General features: G+C 43.4%; 1 protein-coding gene across 1 annotated transcript in view; it reads right to left on the bottom strand.

Annotated features, from left to right (window-relative positions):
• The window catches only part of JADE2 (jade family PHD finger 2), a 490,240-nt gene that overhangs the window by 332,373 nt on the left and 132,724 nt on the right, over positions 1 to 25,143 (bottom strand). Inside the window, exon 4 of the mRNA XM_088451347.1 lies at positions 12,291 to 12,448. Coding sequence (XP_088307473.1) covers positions 12,291 to 12,448 — 158 coding nt within the window. The remainder of the gene's footprint in view (positions 1 to 12,290; positions 12,449 to 25,143) is intronic.

Below are 25,143 nucleotides of genomic sequence, written 5' to 3'. Positions count from 1 at the left end.
GTGCCACCCCCGCTCTGTGGGTGAATCGCATAACCATACTTTAGTATGGTGAGTGCGATTCATTTGAGGACAGAAAGCTTCACATTCCGCTTCTCTTTTGTGTTCATAGTTCGCCATCTCAGGATACCGTAATCTGAACACCGCCACGAAGAGGGCAGGGAAGTTGCTTGCCGCCTGTCTTCTGCTCGCAGTCCCCGGCTCCCAGCGAGGCTCCATCCTCTTGATGTCTTAGCAGCCACTGCAGCCTCCCCTGACCTGAGCCGCTGGTGTATATGCGCAGGGAGGACCTGCCTTCAACCTCCCGGCTGCTCACCCTGGTTCGCAGCCGAAGACAGGACCGCCAGACCCCTGGACAGTGCATGAAGACGTTGGAGAGGTAAGTATACATGAATTGCTACTTAACAAAGCTATATATCGCACCGAACTGATGCGATATATAGTTAAAATTAACAATTCATTTTTCGTTATCTGTATCAATAGACCCCTTTGTTTTTAATGTGTACTTTGAATTAAATATTTTTTGCACTATGAAGCACCCTCTGTTCTCTTTTGACAGTTTATTCACGCGTGGGATTCGGGATTACAAAGGGGAGTAGCGGTCTCAACATTAGGACACAGGTGCAAACAGTTGGACATTTGTGGCTGTATGGTGCTCCTATTTTAGGTGTGGAAGAGAAAGAGAGAGAGAGGGGAGAGGGAGGGACAGGGAGATAGAGAGTGGGATGGACAGGGGGAGAGAGGGATGGGAGGGAAAGAGAGGGACGGAGTGAGGGAGAGATAGAGGAATGGACAGGGAGGGGGGGTGAGAGGGAGAGAAATGGAGGGAGGGGAAGAGAAGGAGGGAGGAAAGGAAAGGGAGCGAGGAAGGGACAGGGTGGGAAGACAGGGGAGAGAGAGGTGGGGAGGGGGTGAGAGAGAGACAGAGAGTGAGATGAAAAGAGATAGGGAGGGGAGAGAGCCAGAGATGAAGGGATTGAGAGCGCGCACCGACTCAATACATGTTGTAGCAGCATCTTTCTGATGGGACGGGCACTTCTCCGCATTAGACCCGTCCCCTAACCATACACCTGCGAATCGCGGCAACGAGGAGGTGGGGCTTACATTATCACTAACAGTCAGGCCTATCAATGAAAGAATGTCCTGTGTATTGCTGCCAGGAGCTGGCCAGGAAGAGTCCATCTGGCCAATGTTTGCGGCAGTGTGGGGGCCCCCAATGTGTGGGGGACCCATTTATAATCCGGCCCTTAGCGGATTGATGGTAATGGTGCGCTGAACTTGCATGCAACTTTGAATCTTCAAAAGTTGGAAAATATGTGCTCACTGGTGTACAGATGTGTCCAACATCTATCTCCAATACGCCATGTGGCGCAACATGCCTGGTGTGAGTGAGCCGCCAGGTCCCATGTAACTCTGCTAGCGTTGGGCTTCTTCTTTTTGACAAAAATGCATCTAAGTCACAAGGTGATGCGATTAGGATACATCAGAAGACTGTTCTGATTAATTTGATATTCAACACTTGTATATTTGGGTGTGACTGAGTCTGTAAACAGAGTTTGGTGTGGAAAAAAGCTGCGGCCACTGCATGGTAGCACTCTGCATGCTGATTGAGAGACTAAGGGGTGCACAGATATACAAGTGTCATATATCAAATTAATCAGCACAGGCGTGAGGAAACATCTTTACACAAAGCAGAGCAGCGGTGAGTGTGCGCTGTATGTGCCCGACACTTTGGGCCTGATTCAGAGGGGCACGCAATTCGAACGCAATGCCAATGTCACTGAGCGCTTATTTTCCACAATGCACGAAAAGTTCAGAAAACTCCTATCACGCCTGCATTACGCAGAAGAAGCTGTTGCGATTGGGACAGACAGTATTAGATATGAGGAGGCAAAGCGATGGGCGTTCCAGGGTGGTGACTGCGGCGTGACCTGAAGTGGACACAGAAAAAGTCTGTATCATGGGTGTTGTATGGTAGTGTTACAGGCGAGTCAGTTAAAGCGTTTGCATTCTCGGATGCATGTTCAGTCGGAGAAACTGCACCTGCCATAGAGCTGGTGTCGATGTCAATGGTGTCGTGTAAAGAATCACCGGCGGTGTTACAGCGAGCAGAGGTGCTGAAAGTGGGCGTCTCAGTGCTTGCTCATTCTGACACGGGCTACTGCACCAGGGGAGGGCTGATACTAGCATCTGGATATTATTGCAGCCACGACTCCGGCAACAGGCGCACGAGCAGACACAGCATCATCCAGCACTGAATCTGGCCCTGTGCGTGCAGTAATGTATATTTGTATTTGGGTGACGGGAAGGTTGTAAGGGGGCATCCTAGTGCCTCACAGATGCTGGCCTGGCCTTCTTGCAACCTGGCTGTCCACCTCCACAGCGAGGCGGCCACAACCAATCCCGATTCCAAAAATGTGAATATTGGGAGGTACGCGCAAAGACCAGGTGCATCCTATTTTAATTAGGAATATATTCAGGTATGAGTGTACGAGACAATAAAATATAAAACGTCCCTTTAACTGGCACGTCTTCCTCATTCAGTGAAATGTAATAAAACATTATATTATTTTAGATTATGCATACTTCCAATCTGTACTGTTTTGCAGCAACTGCAATTCAGTGAATCAATTTCCATTTTGTTATAGCTATTAAGAAAAGCAAAGATGTTCCAACGTATGTTTAGCTCTAAGAGACAAAAAAAAAGCCCAGAAAAAAATGTAAAAATAAAGAGACAATATGATTTTTTTTCCTCTCATGCCAAGATGCTAACACACAGGCATATGGAATTAATTATCTTATCTCATAATGTTTGCTGAGCCTTTAAAAATGATGGAAACAGATACGCTGTCATTTGCAGATATCTGCTAAAAAATTGTTTTCTCTTTTTTTCTTTCAATGAAGGGCAAGTAGAAAAGACATCTGCTGACACAGTGTGCAATGCAAATCCCAGTACACGGAAACACTGCAGCTGGCAAGAACTCAGATAGATATCTGCAGTACGATGACAAAGGAATCTGCAGGACAGGTCTGCACAGCCTCATGAGGAAGGTACAAAATGTGATTCAGTGTGAATTTATAAGCAGCCTTTGCCTTTTCCACTTGCTAACCCCTTATTATTTTTAATATACCTGGAAGAAATGTTTTCTCTAAAGCACTTACTGAAGATGACTGAATAGAAGATGGGATTTTATTCTTACTTCTGCAAAATCATAAAAGTAAAAAATTAAAACAACAACTGAAACAAGTAGTGTGTGTTTCAGTTTCAATCAGATGTTTAGGTATAACAGATAGCTACAATATCAAAATCAGCATCATGAATTTGAACAATTAATAATCCCTCGTAAAATTTGAATTTTAATGTATGAAGCGTTAAGGGAAATTAATGCAGGCATCCATTGTAGAGGTTTTAAAAATTGGGATAGTCTTTGGCCCTCATTCAGAGCCGTACGCTCTGAGCAGAGCGCACGCTCTGAATGAGGGCCGCCCTCCATAAAAATGGAGCGTCCTCCTGGACGCTCGTATAGCTGTGGGTCACCACCCACAGCCTATACGAGCGTGCAGTTTGATGGCCGCGATGGACGTGACCATCGCGATCATCGAAACTGCGAGCCGGAGCCTGCGGTTGAGGTTTTCAACCGCAAGGCCCGGAGTGATTTTGACTCTATCAGAGCCAAAATCACTCCCACTGACATCACTAGTGATGTCAGTGGGCCGGCTTCTGACGGTAGGCGTTCCCTTGGGAACGCCCCCGTCAGGGAGGCACGCCCACCAAAGGGGGCGTGCTGTCAATCAACATCGACAGCACGCCCCCTTTGATCAGACACAACGAGCGAAGGACTTTCCTTCGCTCGTCGCGTCTGGCGCATGCGCACGACGGAGCTCCCTCCGTCATGCGCATGCTCAGTGCAGACCATCGACCCACTTGCGAGCGGACAGCCGCTCGCGAGTGGGTCTGAATCAGGCCCTTTGTCCTTCCTCCCTTCTGTTTTTTTTTTGGAGTTCAACAATGATGGAAAATAGAGAAGCACCATCCTCCTAAGAAATACCTGTTTTCTATTACATGTAGAACAGTGTACTGGACAGCTGCAGAAAAATATAAACTAAATGTTTTGGCTGCCTGTAGCCAACACTCTTCCAAGGCTGCCCAAAGTTTGACTCAGTCAATGACTCTAACCTACAGCATATGGGAGTCAATGCAACTAATGATGAAGCAGCAATATCCCATCACACACTCAACATGTGAATGGAGTACTGAGGAGTTACTGGAGAATCCATGCATGTAAATTATAAGGATTTGTACTGTAACTGAGAAACAGGAAGAGGAAGATAACAGAGGCTTAAGCTGGGTATACAAATAAAAAGATATAAAGCCCCAGGCCGCTTGAAACAGAGAAAAAAAAAGTATAAACAATTGTATATTGCAAAACTATGAAAATATAACAATTGGATACCCTTTAGCTGCAGTTAATAAGGTTGCTAGCCAATATATATCTAGAAGAGACAGAACAATAACCATGCTTCAGCCTGTACCCAGTACAGTGGCAGAACTATGGGAGACAATGGAGGCACCTGCCACCGGGCTCCAGCTCTGAAGGGGCACCTCAGCTAGTGTATAACCATCATTAGTGCATAGTGGCTAGTGTATAGCCATCATTAGTGTATAGTGGCTAGTGTATAGCCATCATTAGTGTATAGTGGCTAGTGTATAGCCATCATTAGTGTATAGAGAATAGTGTATAGCCATCATTAGTGTATAGTGGCTAGTGTATAGTCATCATTATTGTATTGTGGCTAGTGTATAACCATCATTAGTGTATAGTGGCTAGTGTATAGCCATCATTAGTGTATAGTGGCTAGTGTATAGTCATCATTATTGTATTGGGGATAGTGTATAACCATCATTAGTGTATAGTGGCTAGTGTATAGCCATCATTAGTGTATAGAGAATAGTGTATAGCCATCATTAGTGTATAGTGGCTAGTGTATAGTCATCATTAGTGTATTGGGGATAGTGTATAACCATCATTAGTGTATAGAGAATAGTGTATAGTCATCATTATTGTATTGTGGCTAGTGTATAACCATCATTAGTGTATAGTGGCTAGCGTATAGCCATCATTAGTGTATAGTGGCTAGTGTATAGTCATCATTATTGTATTGGGGATAGTGTATAACCATCATTAGTGTATAGTGACTAGTGTAGGATTGGATGACAAATTAAAAATATTTTCCAGATGTAGTGATGAGGTCACTAGTCCTCAGTCCTGTTCTCTTGTTATCTCAGCAAAGCAAAAAAACATTTCTCAATTTGGAAAAAAAAAATCTGTGTTCAAACAAGTTATCCCAAGGTGAAGATGATCTGCATGTATAAGGAATCTAAGCTGGTGACCTGTATACTAAGCAACTCCAATCTGGTGGCTAGCATATAAAGCAGATACTCAGTTATGTATCTGTTGTATAAAACAGTTCCATAATCTGATGGCTAGTGTATAGCCCTCATTACAGTGGCAGAACTATGGGAGACAATGGAGGCACCTGCCGCCGGGCTCCAGCTCTGAAGGGGCACCTCCTCCATTGTCCACAACATATTCACCCCACTTAGGGCTGTAACTATGCACCCGGAGTGTACCGTCACGGCCACCCAATACATGGCACCCTTACCCGGCACCTGAGAAGCCACCATACACTAGTGGAGAGCTCCATATCAGACCATCAGCTGCTGGCTTAATCTATCTATAGCCTGTCTGCATGCGATTTGCTAGCATACAGTGTCAGCGGCTGTGCCGGGGGGTGGGGGGGACACCAAATTGTAACTTGCCTCTGGGCATCTGGAATGAACTTACGCCACTGACCCAGTATAATTATAATTATGTTCTGTGTGCCACATAAAAAGAAATATACATTTTAATAAATATAATAAACCTAAATGTGCAATAAAAAAGATTGACAGGGTCAAACGGTTGACAGGGTCAATATGCCTACAGGGTCAAATGGTCGACAGTTAAAAGGTAGTCCGGGACTAAGGCTGACAGGGTCAAATAGTCAACAGGGTCAAAGGGTCAACACACTAATTGTCGACACATGATTTTTCATGATTGTTAGGGTTAGAATGAGGATAAAGCACTTGGCGGAGTGTTAGGCTGCAGAAGGGAATGGTTCAAGTTAGACACTAGGGGGAGCGTTAGGGTTAGGCACCATGGGGAGTGTTAGACCCCAGGTGGATGGTTAGAGTTAGGCACCAGGGGGAGGGTTAGGGTTAAAATAACACACACACACAAAAAAGTGACAACTATTTCTGTGTCGACATTTAACCATGTCAAACATTTGACTCTGACAACCTTAGTCCAGGTCGACCTTTTAACTGATGACCATTTGACCCTGCCAACCTGTTGCCTGTCGATCATTGGGTGTTGATCTATTGACTGGCTATCTAAATACTGTAGATCTTTCCATCCATACCTGGTCTTTATCAATACATAAGACAGCAATGGTTTTGTACAGTTAATGCTGTTTAAGTTAGCATTCTATATAGCTCAATAAACCCACCACCCTGCATGTTAAACTTTCATGACTGTGTTTCTATTCTGCCGCAAACATGTTGCAGTACTGTAAACATTTAAATCTTTTTTAATATCCACTGCTTATTCATTGTTAAATGAAGAAGCAAACTGTCCTCATCTTCAGGTTTCATCATTACTGGGAAGAATTTTCTCATAGAGCAGAGAGGAATTTTTACAAGTCTCAGTGATAACAACCTCAACAGAATTAAAAGCACTAATGAATTTCTAATGAACCATGGTACAGTAGAAAAAAGTATTAGTTTCCAATAACTTTCTACCAGGCCGTAGGGCATCATAAATTCAAGGTGATTTATGCTTACTGCACAGCTGCCGTGGGATCCAATACTGTTAGTAGTTAGGCTTTTTATACCCTTTTTTTGCCTACTTATAAATGGCAAACAGAGAGTTATGAGAGCTGACAAGATTACATCCAGCGGTATAAGCCTTATTTGTCAGCTTTAATATAACAGCAGCAGAATCCTGTAATTGCAAATCACAAGTCACTGCAGATTTCCCAAACCTTTTTTTGTTAATCGTAAAAGGAGCACATTTGTGCCCTGATTTATTTTATTAGCGTAACAGAGGGGCCAAGAAATGCTATTTATAAATTTAGATAGGTCTATACCAAAGAAAAATATCCTCTGAATTTCAACATGTAAATTAAAACAAACTTTACCAAATGTCATCGGGCAGAGTAAATAGCAGTACTGCTAACCGTTAATGCCATATCAGTTAAATGAAAGTATATAGATATTTCTTAGGCTGGAGGAACAGCAAAGCAACAGTTTAAACTCTTAAGCATCAACACAGAGATGGCTCTGGCAATAGTGGCAAATTTCTTTGGCAGCACCACGTGTGTGTTCCAAAATGAAACGCAATAACCTGCACAGGAAAAAGAAAAACAATAATAAATATGAAAGAAATAAGTCAGGTAATTTTTGGCCATGCTTAGAAGGTTGGTTGGCAGATGACTGATGTTTGTGGTCATCTCCTGACTGCATCAATGTTCCACCTGGAACAAGTGGGTTTGCCCATTCACTTGTGGTCTAGCCTGTGTGTGCCAGAATGACATTGGGGTACTGTACTGTACAGTTGACTCTCAATGTCATCCATGTTCAGTAAATAGAAAGGTGACCAGATAGGGTCTAGGACATTAAACGGCACGCAGGCTACAATAAAATAAAAATGGATTATTAACTTCAGACTTGACTTACAAGCTGAGTGGCTGGCGATCTGTGTCGATGTTATCGATGTTTACGCTGTTGTAAGTCATTGGGCGGATACGAGAAGGCAGCAGTGGACGTTGCTATGCTTGGGTAGACTTTGGAAACATTAGCATATTTTTCGCAGCTGCGATTGCATTAGCGTAAATCTCTGAAACAGTCCCTGAATATTTATAAAAGAGGAGGAATAACAGATATAAACACAATAATAAGAGAAAATGGAAGGGGTTGACTTAAATATGAAAACAGGAGGTGGAGCCAGAAGAACAGAAATACTGAATATCAGTCATACTGAGCTGTCACAAAACTATAAAAAGGAACTGTCTAACAGGTAAGACAACTTAAAGAGCCCATATATCTACTGCCCTGATTCTCCATTGTGCCAATCCAAACTCATCCACAGATCGGCGGCCATCGATGATCGCCAATCCATCGTCAGGTCAGGTAGATTCAACATGTAAAAAAAAAGACTCAGGATCGGGGAGCAGAAATCAGTCGCAGAAGTATGGGCCCCTTTAGTCAGTAGCGCTGCAGATACTGGTGACAGCAACAGCAACTCTATGCCAGAATCCTTGCACAGGAATAGAAAGAGAATGGAGAGGGGGGATGACTGTTGGGGAACGCTCACTTTACGGGAGATGAGGGAGGCCTTACTAGCAGCTTTTTTAATTACATATGTCAAAAGAAAATAATTACTTAAGTATTCACCTCTTTTGCTGAAGTGCACCTAATTATATATTGGTGCAATCAATTTAAAGCAGATCATTTGTGTAATGAAATTTATTTGAGAGGTCACAAAGAGGCATATTGCAATTCAGACATTGTTACAGTCTTTCTGGCAGAAATAGCAGAAACTATCCATGGAACAACAATAGCCTGGGAACTTCACAAATCTGCACTTTATCAAAGGGCGTCAAAAGGACAAAAATAAATTGGACAAAAATAAATTGGGTGCATATACTTTATCCGCTTTAAGAATAGATGCACAATGTCTATGTTTTACTGAACAATTACAGAAACATATATTTGTTCTATTAGTAAACAAGATCCTAAAAGTGCCCTTACACTATAAACAACATTCAAATGTGAGATACATTAAGCATAAAATACAAATAAATACTGTAGGTTTCAAGACCAACAAAAAGTTCAAGTATGAGCAGTATTTGCACAACCCCACTGACTGCCTATCTGGTTGCTTTCCTTCCTGTGAAATACATTCTGTTACCTAATATTGGCTTGAACACAGGGCCTGATTCAGAGCCGGACGCTATTTGCGCTCGCTCGTTCAGAAAAAGGGGCCGGCTATTTAAATTGAGCGCTCGCTCTTTGCGGTCTGTTGACGCCTCTATGTCTGAGCGAGCGAACGAAACATGCGCTCGCTATTTTGTAAAGACGCCCCTTGGCTGCTCGCATCATACGTCATCTCCGCTATTTATTAGAATAATCGAGTACATCGAAAGGCGTCTGAACTGCTCGCAGTGCTTGTGGTTGGATTTTCCTACCGCAATCATGCGAACAGTTCAGGCTAAGAAACAACCAAGTGACGTGGTTGATGACGCTGCTTTGTTAATTATGCACACCCTTAAAACGCCCGTTTTGACCGTTTGGCACGCCTGCGTTCGGATCACCACTCCCCGTTTTCAAGCACCTTCCCCTGTTACCACCCACAAACGCCTCATTCTGTCACTCAAATTAGCAGGCACTCGCTGTTTTGCGAGCGCTCGATTTCCGACCGCAATGACTGGTTGGAGCATGCGCATTACGACCCATACGCATGCGCAGTTGTGCGAACATCGCTCGGAGCGAACGAGCGGCCGCTTACGAGCGGCTCTGAATCAGGCCCACATTTCTCACACTACTTACCCTAAGATATGTACTACCACTGCCCATAATTAATGTATTTTTATGTACTGTAATACTACTTTCAGACCAAAATCCTGGGTCCACCCTGGGTTTTTTGAACTCGGATTCAAGCCGTGTTACAACCTCTCATACATGTAAAGGCGCCCATACATCAGAGATTGCAAATTGCACGATTGCTGCAATCAATCGATTGTGTATAAAAATCTTTCTCTTTTTCAATCGATTGTGGCAATTCTGCAAACTGCAATCGATTGAAAGAGGAAAAGATTTTTATACACAATCGATTGCAAATTACACGATTGCTGCAATCAATCTCTGATGTATGGGGGCCTTTACACACCATACCTTGGACCCGGGTTATTCTCCCAAGTGTGTGAGTCATTAGAAGGGGATGTTTTGTTACAGACTCATAAAGATGAGTCATAAAAAGTGGGTGTCAGCGCTCCTCAGCCACCAAGAAGATAATTTTACTGTAACCCAAATTGAATAACCTGGGTTGTGCCATTCACGCCACAGCAGAGTCGGATCGGATCCGGGAATAATCCTGGTCTCGACCAGTGTAGAGATCCCGGTACACCCAAAAATGGTTGACCCTTTCAGACCAAGCCAGGATCCAGGATGACCTGGCAATATCCCAGGTTAGAGGCTTGGTCTGAAAGGGTATAATAGTTCTGTTTATGTTCATTGGTAGAATATACTCCATAATACAGACCTCTTTGTTTCTTTATTGCAAGTGGTATTGTTACCATTGTTGCTAGGAGATATTAACAGACAGCCAATTACCCCCATGTTGATTTTACTTTACTAGTAAGGTGATGACTTCTCAGACTGTGGGGGAATTTCCCAAAAGAATTATCTAGATAAAAGCCTATTGTTGTCGAAAACTTTTAAACTGTAAGCTTCTCAATATATACACAGAACTGACAGCAATAACACTATCTTTCATTTTACATACTCTTTATACAAAGTTGAACATATACATAAAGACAGACTGTACATAGAATTTTGAGAATATTCCTGCCCATTGTCTCTTTGATATGGGGTAAATGGTAATTTTTAGATTATAAACTCATTTGTCCTTTTTTATTGTTAATTTGTTTTAATCATGATCCTCCCATTATACAGCACTTTGCAATATGTCATCTGTCTATACATTAAAAATATTTTAAGGATAGTAATAGGTTGATAACATTACTTAACCAACTAGTTGAGTTGATAAAGTTTAAAGCAAATTTTGCAGGAAATTGCTCACACTATTGTTTTGTTCCATAAATATATTAAAATGCAATTAAAGTTACAGTGACTATGTATGTGTACACTTCCCAGATGTAATTGTATGTTGTAAAACCACAGATTAAGGTGCCAGCACAGCAGTCTGCATATTTATAGAAGTACTAACCGGGTACCTTATTAGTAACTTTCCCGAAAAAGTAATGGAAATATGAATTGTCCTGGTTCTGCTTTGTGGAGATTATTCTTGGTGGCAGCTGCTCCTACAAGCTGACAGTTATCAAGAGCTTAACCCACTATCATTGAAGCAGGGCCGGCTCCAGGGTTCGGAGCACCCTGTGCCGGCCCTCGAAATGGCGCCCTAAGTCCGAATTTGGGGGTGTGGCCTAATTACCATAGACCACGCCCCCTATGTGACGTTATTTGGAGGCATACCGCATGGCACGCCTCCAAATAATGTCAGGCTGGGGGTAAAACCCAGCACTCCGTCACTGGCTGGGCTTCCCCCAGCCTCTCCCGTCGGTGAATGGTGACGTGCGCGCATTAACTTTCCAGGGGTCCGGCTCCGCCACGCAGCTGTGGCAGTGGGGGTCCCCAGCCTCCCGATTTGACCACCCGCAGGCCACTTCGGCACGCGGGTGGGAAATCGGGATGCTAGGGTGGGTTGCCGCCCGTCTACGGGTGGCGCCCCTGTGTGACCGCACTGGTCAAACACCCCTAGAGCCGGCCCTGCATTGAAGAATACCCTATGACATGAATGAAGTACAAATGTGTCCTCATAAACCTAGGCGTGCGGCTGTTTATGGCAAGCTTCTTTTTTGCACAAAAATGTGTCTTAGTCGCAATTGGATGCGACAAGCCACATCACAAGACTGCACTGATTAATTTGTTATGTGACACCTCTATATCTGTGTGCGTCTGAGTTTGTATATGAAGCATAACGCAACTTGCCGTGAAAACGTCTAAGGCCCGTATTCAATTGCCAGCAAAAAGTCCTGGACTTTTTGCCCGCCGGACAATCACCGTGATCACCATCACGACGGTTGCAATGTTGGACGGCGCCGTCCAGCCGAGTAAGCCTCAGCCGGCAATCTGCGTCAATGGACGCAGACTCTGGCCTTGGCACTCTCGGAAAACGGTGGTTACACAGACAGCCGTCCCCGCCCTGCGAATGCCTCTGACTGTCATGCGGGGGCTGCATGCGATAATCGTGAATCTGCGTCCAACAACAGTTAAGCGTCCTCTGCTGAATCAGGCCCATAGATCGTTCAAAGTAAAACATAAAAGGCATCTAAGGAAATGCCACAAATTATTTCTGCTAATCAGTAATTTGGTGACCGTCTACTGTGCAGACACCAATCTATTAATTATTATTATTATTATTTTAAAGAGATAGATACAAGATTTCACCCACCTGACCTCTGGCTGAGGTATTACTTCTAAGCCTGCTGGCACCTGTACTCCTTTCTCCCATTCCTGCCTCCAAGGATCAGCCAGTATGTAGAAGTCATCTGGACCAAGCTGGTAGGAATCTGGGATTTTCATAGCAGTTATTAAATCTGTGCGAAAAACCTACAAAAAAAAATACAGATTTAGCTTTAAAGACTATGCTAAAGCATGCGAGCCAGCGGTGAGAAATAAATCCAGATTAAATTGTAAATTGAGTTTATTGGTAGAGGTTCATAAATTGCCCATCTACTTGACAATGGGATTGAAGTATGCAACTGCAGTACATGGAATGTCAAAACTAAAAAATGCCAGCAACAGCAAGTCTACAGAGAGGATTATGACTACATTGGACAGTCTCTCCCTCCTCTCATCTTCTAGTTTGCACCCCCTTGGCCAGTACTTTGTCGCCTTATAAATAAACAATATTAATTCTAATAAGTCTTCATCACATAATCCTACCATACTCAACTCTTACAAAATAACTGGATAACATGCTACAGTAGTGGGATTTTTCAGCATTAAAAAGAAAACTAAAGCTGGGTGCACACTATACCACAAGTTCTCATGTCCCTGCACATACAGAACTTGGTACACCACCATATAAATTCCACTAGCCCAGTGCTTCCCAAACTCTTTTGAATCACAGCAAGCTAGAGTATCAGCATTAGTTTCACGGCACCCCTTTTCTTATTGAGAAATTCAGCAAAAATTATTAAAGTAAGTAAATTGTGCTCATCTATCATCCTTAGGTTCTTTTATTTTGTACTCTAAACAGAAGATATTTATGACAAGCTAATAATATCATTTGGCAATAATAAATGTACAGCACATGTCTGAGTTTGGTCATTATTTAGTATCCCGATAAAAAGATTCACCTGAGACGGAATTCTGACTAGACTATGACACAAAGATGTGTTGTAACATTTTCTTAAAGTTTCACTTTCACTAAAGACAGGATTAAACTTGTTATTAGTAACAAATAATATTAACAAATTAATTTCATACTAATTCCAACTTATTTTATCGTAACCGTATTGTTTTTTTTTTAATCAAGTGTATTTTATTGGTTTTTCAATAGAAACAATATATACAAGAATATGACATATGTATGGTTATGCAGCAGTATATACATACATACAGATGTGCCGTTACATTGTGGATGATTGTGCCACAAAAGCGCGCACGCATTGCGCCATGCGATTCCCCGCACATGCATACTCTACAGTGTGCTATGGCGCGCACTGCATCATCCTTAAGTTCAGTTATATGGTGGTGAGCAGGGTTGCGCTTGTTTGTCCACATCTATATAATAAGCAAAAAAGTGTGTGTGTGTGCGTCCTTTATGCACGGCCAGAGTTTTGTACCTAGCTCCATCATATTTGGCATGGTGGTGTAGTTTGACCAGGATTAGGTTTTTGGCTATGAAGTTTGTCAGGGCCATGGAGGTCTACATGGTGTCTACCAAGTAGGTCGTGTAGTCTCTGATGTGAAATTTTTGTTTCAGCAAGTTTGCTCAGAATGTCTTCCAGTGCCTAAAACTGCACTGATCTGAATGCACAGGCTGATATGTACCAGTGGGGGCAGCAGAGCTGCAACAGAAGAGCAGTGAGTCAGAGGACCAACTGTAACGCTGCACCTGCACCAAAAGATACTAATTTCCTCCAAGCACATTTTATATGTCATGGTCTCCAATGGTGGTCTGCAATGTAAAAAATGAAGTCTGCAGATGTACTTCAAGGTCCATTCTTCAACCTGGGCAAAGCCGGGTATCCCAGCTAGTATACTGTATTATTATTCGCAGCCCCAGCACTGGTTTTGCCTGTCACAATGATCATAAATAATTTGATTTGGTACTGAACCACCACCCAGTGGCACCCCTGCAAGTGCCCTAGAGCAGCCAGTTTGGGAACCATTGCCACTAGCCTAAAAACAATTACACAATTACAATGCTAAGCACTTTAAAAAAATAAAAAAAAAGATACATTTTCAATGAGGCCTAAAGGCCTCCACATATGGAGCAAAATAGCGGTTTTGAACAATATCGCCGCTACAGTATATCATTCCGTGTGGGGGCAGGATATTGTCTGCTGTGCGCTCCCGTGGGGTCGTCCGTCTTTCATCCAGATCTTTCTGTTTGTTCAATTGATCTGGGGGATCGATGAACGATCCCATACAGCACTATGCGGGTGGGGGAGGTGGGTGCCGGCATATCGGGCGGTCGGCCTTCGGATCGCTCCGTGCGTGGGGACCGCCCGATATGTCACGCGCTGTCACCCGATATGATCAGCCGTCTTATCGCACCGTATATGGGGCCCTTACGTCACAAGAGTGTTTGTGTTTATTAAACTGTGCAGCACAAAATTGTTACATAAAAAAGTATGTCAAAATACATCCATTTTTGAACTTTGCTTTAGCTTAAACATTTTATTTGAAAGCCTGAAACCTTGTGTGCTTAATGCAGACATTTTTCATGAGAATTCTGTGTGCAAGTGAATCAGACTTTTGGCACCAGAAGGGTAAACAAAAAATAAAAAAAAGCCAATTAGTTCTGTAATATGCCCATAACATGAGTTACAGTAAGAGGCTGACTTTCTTAACAAGTGATCTCCTTGTTATCTATATTCAACCATTCTCTGTGGTTTCTGTGATTGCAAACCATGACCAGCACTATCTGCACAGAGCTCAACAGCTGATTGTTCACCAGGGTGAGTCACAGTGACTTCCTGACAAGTCCCTCTGAGCTCCATGAAAACCACTTTAATGAAAGTCTGCAACCCTGGTGACAGCCCATGTCATTGCTCATTCTTCCTCGCTCAAGTAATTGTAATGTTAGGTAAAGTCACTAAGCCTCATCACCAAAGCTTAGACAGCTCTTAACAGAGGTAGCAGTTAAATAAATGGCACTGCAAACTATATTATACCGGTTACTACTACTACACCTGGGGGTAAATTTACTAAGAATCGAGTTTGGGTGAGTTTAGACATGTTTTTCGTCTCGCAAATTTACTAAATACAAACTTGAGTGAGTTTGGAAGAGAGTTCTCTCTTTTCACTGTTAAAACTCATGTGAGATTGCAAACTCGAAAAAACTCACCATCGGCCAAATTAGTAAGTACTTTACATGAAAAAGATGCAACTCGCAAAGAGGCGTATCCATTTCGCGATATTTGCAGGCGATTGCACGATAATGACATCGGGCAATCGCTTGCAAATCACGCATGTATCGGGCACATTTAGGTCGGTCAGCGCACCCGCTGGTCGTTTCAAATCTATCATCGCCCGTACATGCTGGTCAACCTGATGATCACGTCAGGGTCAGCATGTATGGGGATGATGGATGTCCCTACACTGAATGTTCAGTGTAGACACATCACAGACATAGAAATGACAGCACGATTACAATGTCGTAATCGTGCTGTCGTTTCTATGTCTGTTAATGGATAGGCCCCTTAAGAATCGAGGTTCCAATCTTGTATGAGATTATAGCAAACTCACTGTGAATTTGAAGTTTTAAACACTCACCTCCTGAGCTGCGAGTTTATCAGATACATACACAGATCAGTGTGATTTGTGTATGTTTTTGCTTGTAAACCTAATATAAAGTGTTTTTATTTTTTTTTAAATTACATAGGACCCCCCCCCCCCCAAAAAAAAAAGGCCTAACCAGCCCCGGACTTGCCAGCCAGTCCTGGTTCCTAAAATTACGGGGAACAAAATGAGTAGGGTTCCACCGTAATTTAGGTACCAGCACCAGGCTGCAGGGCCAGTCCTGGGTTTAATTATAGGGGGGAAAAATGCATAGGGGTCCCCCTATAATTAAATCCAGCACCGGACCCAAAACGAGTTGTTATAGGGTAAACTCACCCGAGTTTCGGTGAAGCAAAGTGAGTTTAAAATCATAAAAACTAGACCAAACTTGATTCTTAGTAAATTTACCCCAAGGTGTATTTCTTTGGTTTCCATACAGAAAATATATGGGTGAAAATGAAGAATTCATATGTTTGCACACAACTTAAATATATTTTGCAACGGGTGTTGTATGACACCACTGCAGTGAGGGCAGACACTGCCTGCTTAGGACACGCTGTTTGGGAGGATACCAGAAGCTACTACTGGTCTGAAGACCAATACACTCCTACCCTGTGAATTATCAGTGAAATATTGTCTCCAACCTTTTTAGATTTTAGAATTTTGATATTACCCCTGAAGAAGTGCTCTGTGAGGGACGAAACGCGTATGGTTTCTGGTACGATATTCAGTCGCCACTTGTGAGGTTCCCTTCCTTTTGAGTTCACACCGAAAAGGGTGCTGGCAGGAAGCAGTAACATCTCTCCTATAGTGATGATAGAGGGATCCGGTCTAAAGATGTACAGTAAAAAGGTAGACAATGTCTAGATAGACACCAGGGGCCAAATGTAATAGGGTGAGAGTTTAGAAAATGTAAGAGTTTAGCAGTAAACTCTCACATTGGTTGAGATTCATCTTCAAAATGCGAAAACATCTGGATGAAATTTTAAATCGTGAGTTTTTTGAGTCTGAAAAACATGCGAGTTTTCTCTGTTGCTTTGTTCTCTATTGCATTGGCCGAGTATAAAAAGTGTGAGAAAACGCTCACATTTTCTCAACTCTCACCCTATTACATTTGGCCCCAGATGTTAGACAGTGAATACGTCGACAGGGACAAAAGGTTGACAAGTAAGAAGGTGAGGCACTTACCTATGACGGTTAGTGACTTACCAGATGGTTAAGCACTAGAAGGAACGGTTAGGGTCAGGCACCTACCCCGACAGGGTTAGACACCAGGAAGAAGGGTTAGGGTTAGGCACCAAGGGGAGGGTTAGAGTGAAGATTAGCGTTAGAAAACAAACAAAAAATAAAAAGTGTTGTACCTGTCGCCCTTCTTAGATGTCGACCTTTAGTGTGTCGACCTTTTGTCCCCATCAACCTATTGACTGTCTAACATCTGGTGTCTATCTAGACATTGGCTACCTTTTTACTGTAGATCTTTCAATCCACACCCTTTTATAACACCTTTTTAATGTGATAACAGTTTGGACATCATATTCGCTATATTGGAAACCTTTGGTGGCTCAAGAGGAAATAACTAATTAACCACACTGAGAAACCATAAGGTCACCAGGCACAATTGACCTGGCTTGGCTGTCACAGCACCACCTTGGCTGTATCCTCTAGGTATCACATAGTTGGATCTCACCATCCTAGCACAGACGGACAGACAGGCAGAGAGATCCTTTTATTTGGTGCTATACCACATTAGTGTGGCAAATAGGAGAATGACCAGTTAGTGACAGGCAATGGAAAATGTCCAGGTAGTGACTGGTTAATAGAAAATGTCCAGGTAGTGGCAGACAAGGGGAACTGTCCAGGTGGTGACAGATTACTGAAGAATGCAGACTGAGGAAGAAATATTCAGCAGAGTGTCAGTGGAGGCAAGGTGCAGGGTGAACAGCAGGACTCAGGTACACAGGCAAGGGAAGGTAATGGAGGATGCAGGGTAGTCCAGCGGGGTTGGAGCAGACAAGCAGGCAGGCAGGTAGCGTTTCACAAGTAACAGGTGGTGAGCACAGGGAACTCTCTCTCAGCTATACTGAGAAACACGTTGCACTGGCAATGAAGTGAGGCTCTGAACCTCCCTAAATACCAAGTGCTGTGCCGTGACTGGCCAGAGAGAGCATGTGACAAACCAGGATTGGGCGAGCAATTCACATGGCCGGAGGCAAGATGGCGGTGCCCATGCCAAACGGAACGGAAGCACTGCCAGGCCTCATCAGCCCAACGTGACAGCATGCCTGCGCAGAGCCACGCACAGCCAATGCCCCTCGCTACACACTAGCACCACCGCCAGCCGCCCCCCACTACAGTGACCTCACAGGTAACACCCGTCGACCACCATGCCGAGAAACCCTGGTCGTGACAATTGGCACATACTGTAGCTAATTCCTTCATTGTCTTCAAAAGACAGACATGCAACACTGATGGCAGCTGTTATCCCAAATTATGATAGGATTTTAATACATGGGAAAAATGTCAATGCTTTTATCTTGAGAAACATTCTTTAATTTATGGGTCAAATCCTATTTTTGCATAGCAGCATCACAAGAAGGATCAGCTTTAGGCAATGTATTTTAGTCAGAAAAATAAACTTGTTTACTCATAAAAATTCCTGATTAATTACACACAGGAAAAGTTTCAGTCAGTGTACAGAGGGAACAAAGTAGTTTTAGATAGAGGGCGTCATACGGGAGTTGTCATAAGGGTTCCAGGTATATCAACCAGACTAGCATGAAAAATATGTGTGAGTGGCAGAACCTAATATAGCACAATTTCGCTAACTACTACAGAGTGGTGTTTAGCTGAAAAATCTGATTAACTTGTAAAAACAAATCTATGCAGACAACTGTCTAAAATTCTTTATATACTTATCTATGGATCTAAGTAACACTGATTATGCATTTTACACAGTTATCCCATTCCATGGTATATGTCAATAAGAATAGGAGAACACCCCCCCCAAAAAAAATATAGTGGTTTTAGCAGCATAGATGTACAGCCATGGCCAAAAGTTTTGAGAATGACAAGTATTGGTTATCACAAAGTTTGCTGCTTCAGTGTTTTTAGACCTTTTTGTCACATGTTATTATGGTATACTGAAGTAAAATTACAAGCATATCAAGTGTCAAAGGCTTTTATTGACAATTACATTAAGTTTATACAAAGAATATTTGCAGTGTTGACCCTTCTTTTTCAACACCTCTGCACATCGCCCTGGCATACTGTCAATCAACTTCTGGGCCACATACTGACTGATGGCCGCCAATTCTCGCCTAATCAATGCTTGGAGTTTGCCAGCATTTGTGGGTTTTTGTCTGTCCACCCGCCTCTTGAGGATTGGCCACAAGTTCTCAACGGGATTAAGGTCTTGGGAGTTTCCTGGCTGGCCATGGACCCACAATTTTCTCGCTTTCCCAACATTATAACACCTCAATATATACGTCACCCCATAATTTAACCCTATTTGAAAACCTTTATTATTTATTGGGAGGGGTTCCCTAGGGGTACTGCACTGTGGGGTTGATGAAGCAGAGGACAGATCTGCTATTGCAGCTGGCAACATGTTAGCAGCTGCGATAGCACTAATATGGTAATGCAGAAGGAGGCGTCACACCTCTTGCATGCATTACTGATCTGGGCTACATACTTGGACGCAGCACCGGATCATCTGTGATCCCATCGGCCGACTGAGTGACTATGGGGTCACACAAGTCTACTGCTGCAGATGAGTAAAAGAGGCCAGGAAATCTCCGTCAGCCGACAAAGATCCTGGCCTCTCCAGTCACCTCCCCCCCCCCCCTCCAACAGCGACAACACGCCACCGTTTTGGGAAACTAAGGCTGTTGCTGCTCCCTCCCCACCCAGAAATACCAGCAGAATGGCAATCACTGGCAGTCTGCTGCCACAGTGCGTGTGACATCGCAGACCCGTACTGCACATGCGCAGTATGGGTCCGGCGCATGCGCAGATTCCCCGCCATCGGGATTCTGCGATCGCCAGTGAACTGCTGGATCACATACACAAAGAAGAAATACAGGTGCACAACTCCAAATTAACTGATTATATATAAATAAATACATTTTGCAGTAAATACAATAGAGGTATTTGGCATAATCTTGGCCAAGCTTATGGGCCTGCCCACCATATCCGGGTAACCTCTTGTCGGGCAGGTCCCTAACATACTAATGCTCAAATCCAGAGCGCAGGACACCCCCAAACTAGCCCAGCCAATCCACCCCAAAGCACCGCTCTAATAAGAAAAGTGAAGTGTTAAGAGCAGCCGCTGGCCGCTGGCCGCATATAAAGCATAAAAATAAAAAAGTGAAATACATATATATATATAAAGGAAACAGACAGTGAAGTATTAAAATGTGTTAAAGGAAAATGTGTTATACTGCGGTGCCCTGAAGCAGATAAGCAAAGCAATCTAGTGGGACCCACACCCCAAAAATTAACCAAAGCTGCACTACACAGTCTAAATATTAGCAGGACTTACCTATTATTGTGCCTCTGACTGGTGTGCATATTACATTGCCAGACTCCATGCTGTAACCAATGTAGTAGAAGTGCTAGTCTGAGTGGGAAGTGGCTCTTCTACTACATTGGTTCGTAATGATATATTATCGTATAGTGTCGTCCACTGCCGTCATTCATTGCATTGTCCTATATACATTGCATTGTCCTATATACTGTGCTGCACGTCAGAGGAGATGATGCAATGAAAGATGAGGGGCACATCGTGTAGTGTGTACTCACAACCGCACCAAGTGTACAGGAGAAACTATTACTTGGATATAATCGCCAGACATAATACAGTGTATTGTGCCGTCATTCAGAACATTGCATAGTGTGCAAGCTAAAAATCGGGAGTTCTGGGATTTTCGTGAAATTGGAACGTCCGTCGTATTGTTTGTTACACCGTATAGTGTGTACCCAGCTTTACTCTGCTTATAGATCAAGATGAATTGCTTTTCCTCGCTAACCAATCTTTTTACCCGCGTTATATTTATCCATATATTTCCACCACTTAATAATTCAATAAGTAATGCTTTCTGGAAATCATTGAAACATTGACAGTCATTGAATCCATGACTTATTTAATAAGGTTATAAGCTTCCTTTAACAGAGTATCTGCAGCCTATGATAAAAGTCGCACATCAAGATAGAATGGAATTTTAAAAACTTTAACATTTCCTTGCTCAGGGATGTATCTAAAAAGAACCTCATCAGCAAACTGGAAATCCTGCATCAACTAATCCACTCAAGCTCTAATCGAAAGGCTTTTCACTACTAAATTGCCTAAGATTTGGAGGGGGAAAAAAAGGCTCAATTATTCTACTCAAACTCCAATGAATTATTTATGAAAGTTGAATAAATGTTAAATTGGACACTGATGAACAAGAGGCTTGATAGAATAGAGTAAATTTGGGGACATAAAGGAAATCAACATTTTTTTTGTTGTTTTTTTGTACTACGGCTGTTTACTATTTCTTGGCTTCTGCAGAGATGTACACATTGTCTATAAAACCCCGGCTGCTTAGCAACACAGATTTTTACGGTTTTGCATGGATGATGTTAATTGCTATAAAAAATAGTAAAAAAACCAAAAACACAACAACAATGTGAGCGACTTTTAGGAAGCTCAAAGACAAATATAATAGCCAGCACGTTGAAGAAAATTAAATGATTGCAACTGGACAAAAGGTAGCGCAGAGGTTTTCAAAGATGCCTTTGTTGAAAGAAGTTAAAGAAAATGAGTCATCACTAACCACAGGGAAAAAAGGTAGAAAGAGCCAAAACCAATGTAAAATCATTAAAATACACAATGGAGAGACAAGATAACAAAACCTAGCAAAGGTTACTCTCTCCTATATCTCAGAGATGCAAGCTGATGCAGTGAAAATGCATTTCTTTTATCAATGCCAGAAAAAAAGTTTTCATTCTAGGGGGTATTTACTAACATCTATCTAACACCTTCTAGAAGATAATAGCTAGACTCTGATTGGTTGCTATGGGCAACATTTCCACTTCTAAAAACCCACACTTTAGTAAATATACCCCCTAGGACTATGTGATGAAGTGTAGTTTTCCACAACTGTGAACTGTCACAACTCACCATAGAGACCCCAAAATCAGACCCCGGCACTTACCTCTCAGAACGCTGCGGCGCGGCTCCCTGCTTCCCCGCCGGTCAGTTCCTGCAGGCGATCACTCCCTCTGCTCCCTGGCGGCTTCTGCATCCTGTTCTCAGCCTCAGGTTCGGCGTTTCACTCGTGGATCCACCGCGGGTCTCCGGTCCATGGGCGCAGCCATCATGGATTGCCCATGTGACGCGATTTCCTCCAATAGACTTGCTTCTCCCTCTATTCCAGCCAGTCAGCATCCAGCACTCCCTTTAAAAGGATCTTCACCGCTCTCACTAGTTGCCAGTGCAACAAGTCTCCTTAGCCTGTCTAAGTGAGCCTCCACACTGTGCTCTGAAAGTATTTGCTGACTTCTCTGCTGAAAGCCGCGACAAGTAGCTTCCACGCTACCATCAAGCCACCTACGGCTCCTAAGCCACGACAAGTAGCTCCCACGCTACCATCAAGCCACCTACGGCTCCTAAGCCGCGACAAGTAGCTTCCGCGCTATCACCAGCCACCTACGGCTCCTAAGCCGCGACAAGAAGCTTCCACGCTACCACCAGCCACCTACGGCTCCCAAGCCGCGACAAGTAGCTTCCAGGCTACCACCAGCAAGTAGCTTCCAGGCTACCACCAGCAACCTACGGCTCCCAAGCCGCGACAAGTAGCTTCCACGCTACCACCAACCATCTACGGCTCCCAAGCCACGACAAGTAGCTTCCACGTTACCAACAACCACCTACGGCTCCCAGGCCGCGACATGTAGCTTCTAAGCTACCATCCACCATCTACGGCTCTCTAGCCGCAACAAGTAGCTCCACGCCACCTCCATTCACCTCACAGCTAATCTGCCACTCCAAGTAGCCTGCACTATCACCATTCACCTCTCAGCTAATCAGCTGCACCAAGTAGCCTGTGCAACCTCTGTTCACCTTGCGACTTCCTGGTCGCTCTTAGCAGTGCCTGAGCTACTAACCTGTTCTCAGTCACTCCAGTACCCTCTTCATGCATAGGAACTTCATTAGACCTAGTCTTCTCCAGAGGGTAACTGAGTTGAATAGAGCTAGTCCTAACCCCAGCCCGGGAACACAAATAAAAGAAACCATATCCGTGACATGAACATTGTATGTAATATTGTTAAATACAGATGTGTCAACATTCACCTATACTCAAATTGCACCAAACAGCCCCATTTGGCGTGCCATATATTTTGCGCCAAGCAACCCGCCAGTGACTTTGGCCCTCATTCAGAGCCGTACGCTCTGAGCAGAGCGCACACTCTGAATGAGGGCCGGGCTCCATTTTCATGGAGCGTCCTCCTGGACGCTCGTATAGCTGTGGGTCACCACCCACAGGCTATACGGAGCTCCCTCCGTCCTGCGCATGCTCAGTCCATAACATCGACCCACTTGCGAGCGGACAGCCGCTCGCGAGTGGGTCTGAATCAGGCCCCTTGTCACAAAATATGCGCCTTAGGCACGTATTCAAATAGAGGCGAAAAGTCGGAAAAGTTTCGCCTGTCCGACTTTCCGCCTCCTTCGCCTGTTTCAGAGGCGAAAACTTTATGTGCTCATCCCCGCTTTTCGCCTTACTCAATTCCTAAACAGTCAAAAAAAGAAAGCGGAGAATGTGGAAAGTACTGTCAGAAATGGGGAAATCAGTCTGCACCCCCCAAAAAGATGCACTAACATAGGGAATCAATGTAGATGTGTACTAATAGCCCTAATAAAAGTGCTTGGGGTACTTAAGTTGTGTAAATTGCTTCTTATTAGCGTCTTTGCATAAGTGGTGAAGAATGACATAAAGCAGTATTTTTGGGGGAAAACAAGAACTCCAGTCAAATTTGGGGTACTGGAAAATGGGTTCTAGCATATTTTTATGTCTCTAAAGTGAACTTTTAAAAAACGCACTTGCGGCATGCACCTGCAATCCAAAAAACACCTGACCCATCCTTGCAGACCCCCAAGAAGTCTATTTCGCTAGTTTTTATGCTTGTCCTCCCACTTTGTACTTTTTCGCCCCCAAAATGAAAATACTTTTTTGGGGTATTCTGAGGTAATTTTTTTAAAAATGTTTGCTGATTTGTCCTTTGGGGAACTGTGCAAAGGGTTCTGGGTCATTTCCACACATTTGCACCCCAAAATAAAGATTTTGCACTTCTTTTCACCTGGTATTCATTGGAGAAACTTTTTTTTGCCTATTACATTGCATTGAGTTTCCACAAATTCCGAATTTAACTTGGAGATAAGTTCCGAACAGGCGAAAAGCGGCAATAGGTGAAACTTTTTCGCCGATTACAGCTTTTAGCGTCTAATTGAATACGGCCCTTATTCTGAATACTGACCCTGGCATTTCAGAAAGCTTCTGTTTGCAGCTCAGTCACTGATCTGGATAGAAAGGCAAAAGACACAGAGGTCAGACACAAGCGGCCGATGCTATACCTTGCGCCATGCATAGTTATGTTTAATCTACGATTTTAAACCAAGTGCTTTGCAATAAAAATAGTAATCCTAATAACCTAAGACACTTTAAGAGAATTTGTATGCTGCTACAATGCAAGGAAGATGTCAAATTCAGGAAAAAGTATGAAAGTCCAGGAATTGCTACCCATGGCAGAGCATTTAAATTGTGTCATACGTCACGCACAGGGCTGGCATCAGAAACCTTGGGGCCCGGTACACTGATATCTCTTGGGCCCCCAATCCCCACCCTTTCCACGGGATTCCGGTGGTCAGAATCCCGACGGTTAGGATATATCGACATCTGTCAGTTGGTATCCTAACCCTCCCCCTTCTCCCTACCCCTCCCTGATGCATAAATCATACCATCCCCCCTTAATGCCTAACCCTAACTCCCCGTGGTTTCTAAAACTAACCCTCTCCCTGCCTGCGGCTAACAACTAAGGCGCCTGGCTATACCTACAGGATTCCAGCATCGGTATCTAAACTAGCATCGGAATTTCAATACCTATGTTTAATTCCAGGTCGGGATTTCAACAGCTGGCATCCCATCCACTGGAAAACTGACTATAACCTCTCTATCTAGCTCATGTATGGGTTAGTGTAAAAAAAAAAAAAAAACTATATATATATATATATATATATATATATATATACACAT

This window comes from Taudactylus pleione, unplaced genomic scaffold, assembly GCF_031769625.1.
Source record: "Taudactylus pleione unplaced genomic scaffold, aTauple2 ptg000025l, whole genome shotgun sequence".
Classification (NCBI taxonomy): Eukaryota; Metazoa; Chordata; class Amphibia; order Anura; family Myobatrachidae; genus Taudactylus; species Taudactylus pleione.
Note: the sequence above shows the minus strand (reverse complement) of the source record. Positions and strands in the feature narration are given on the sequence as shown.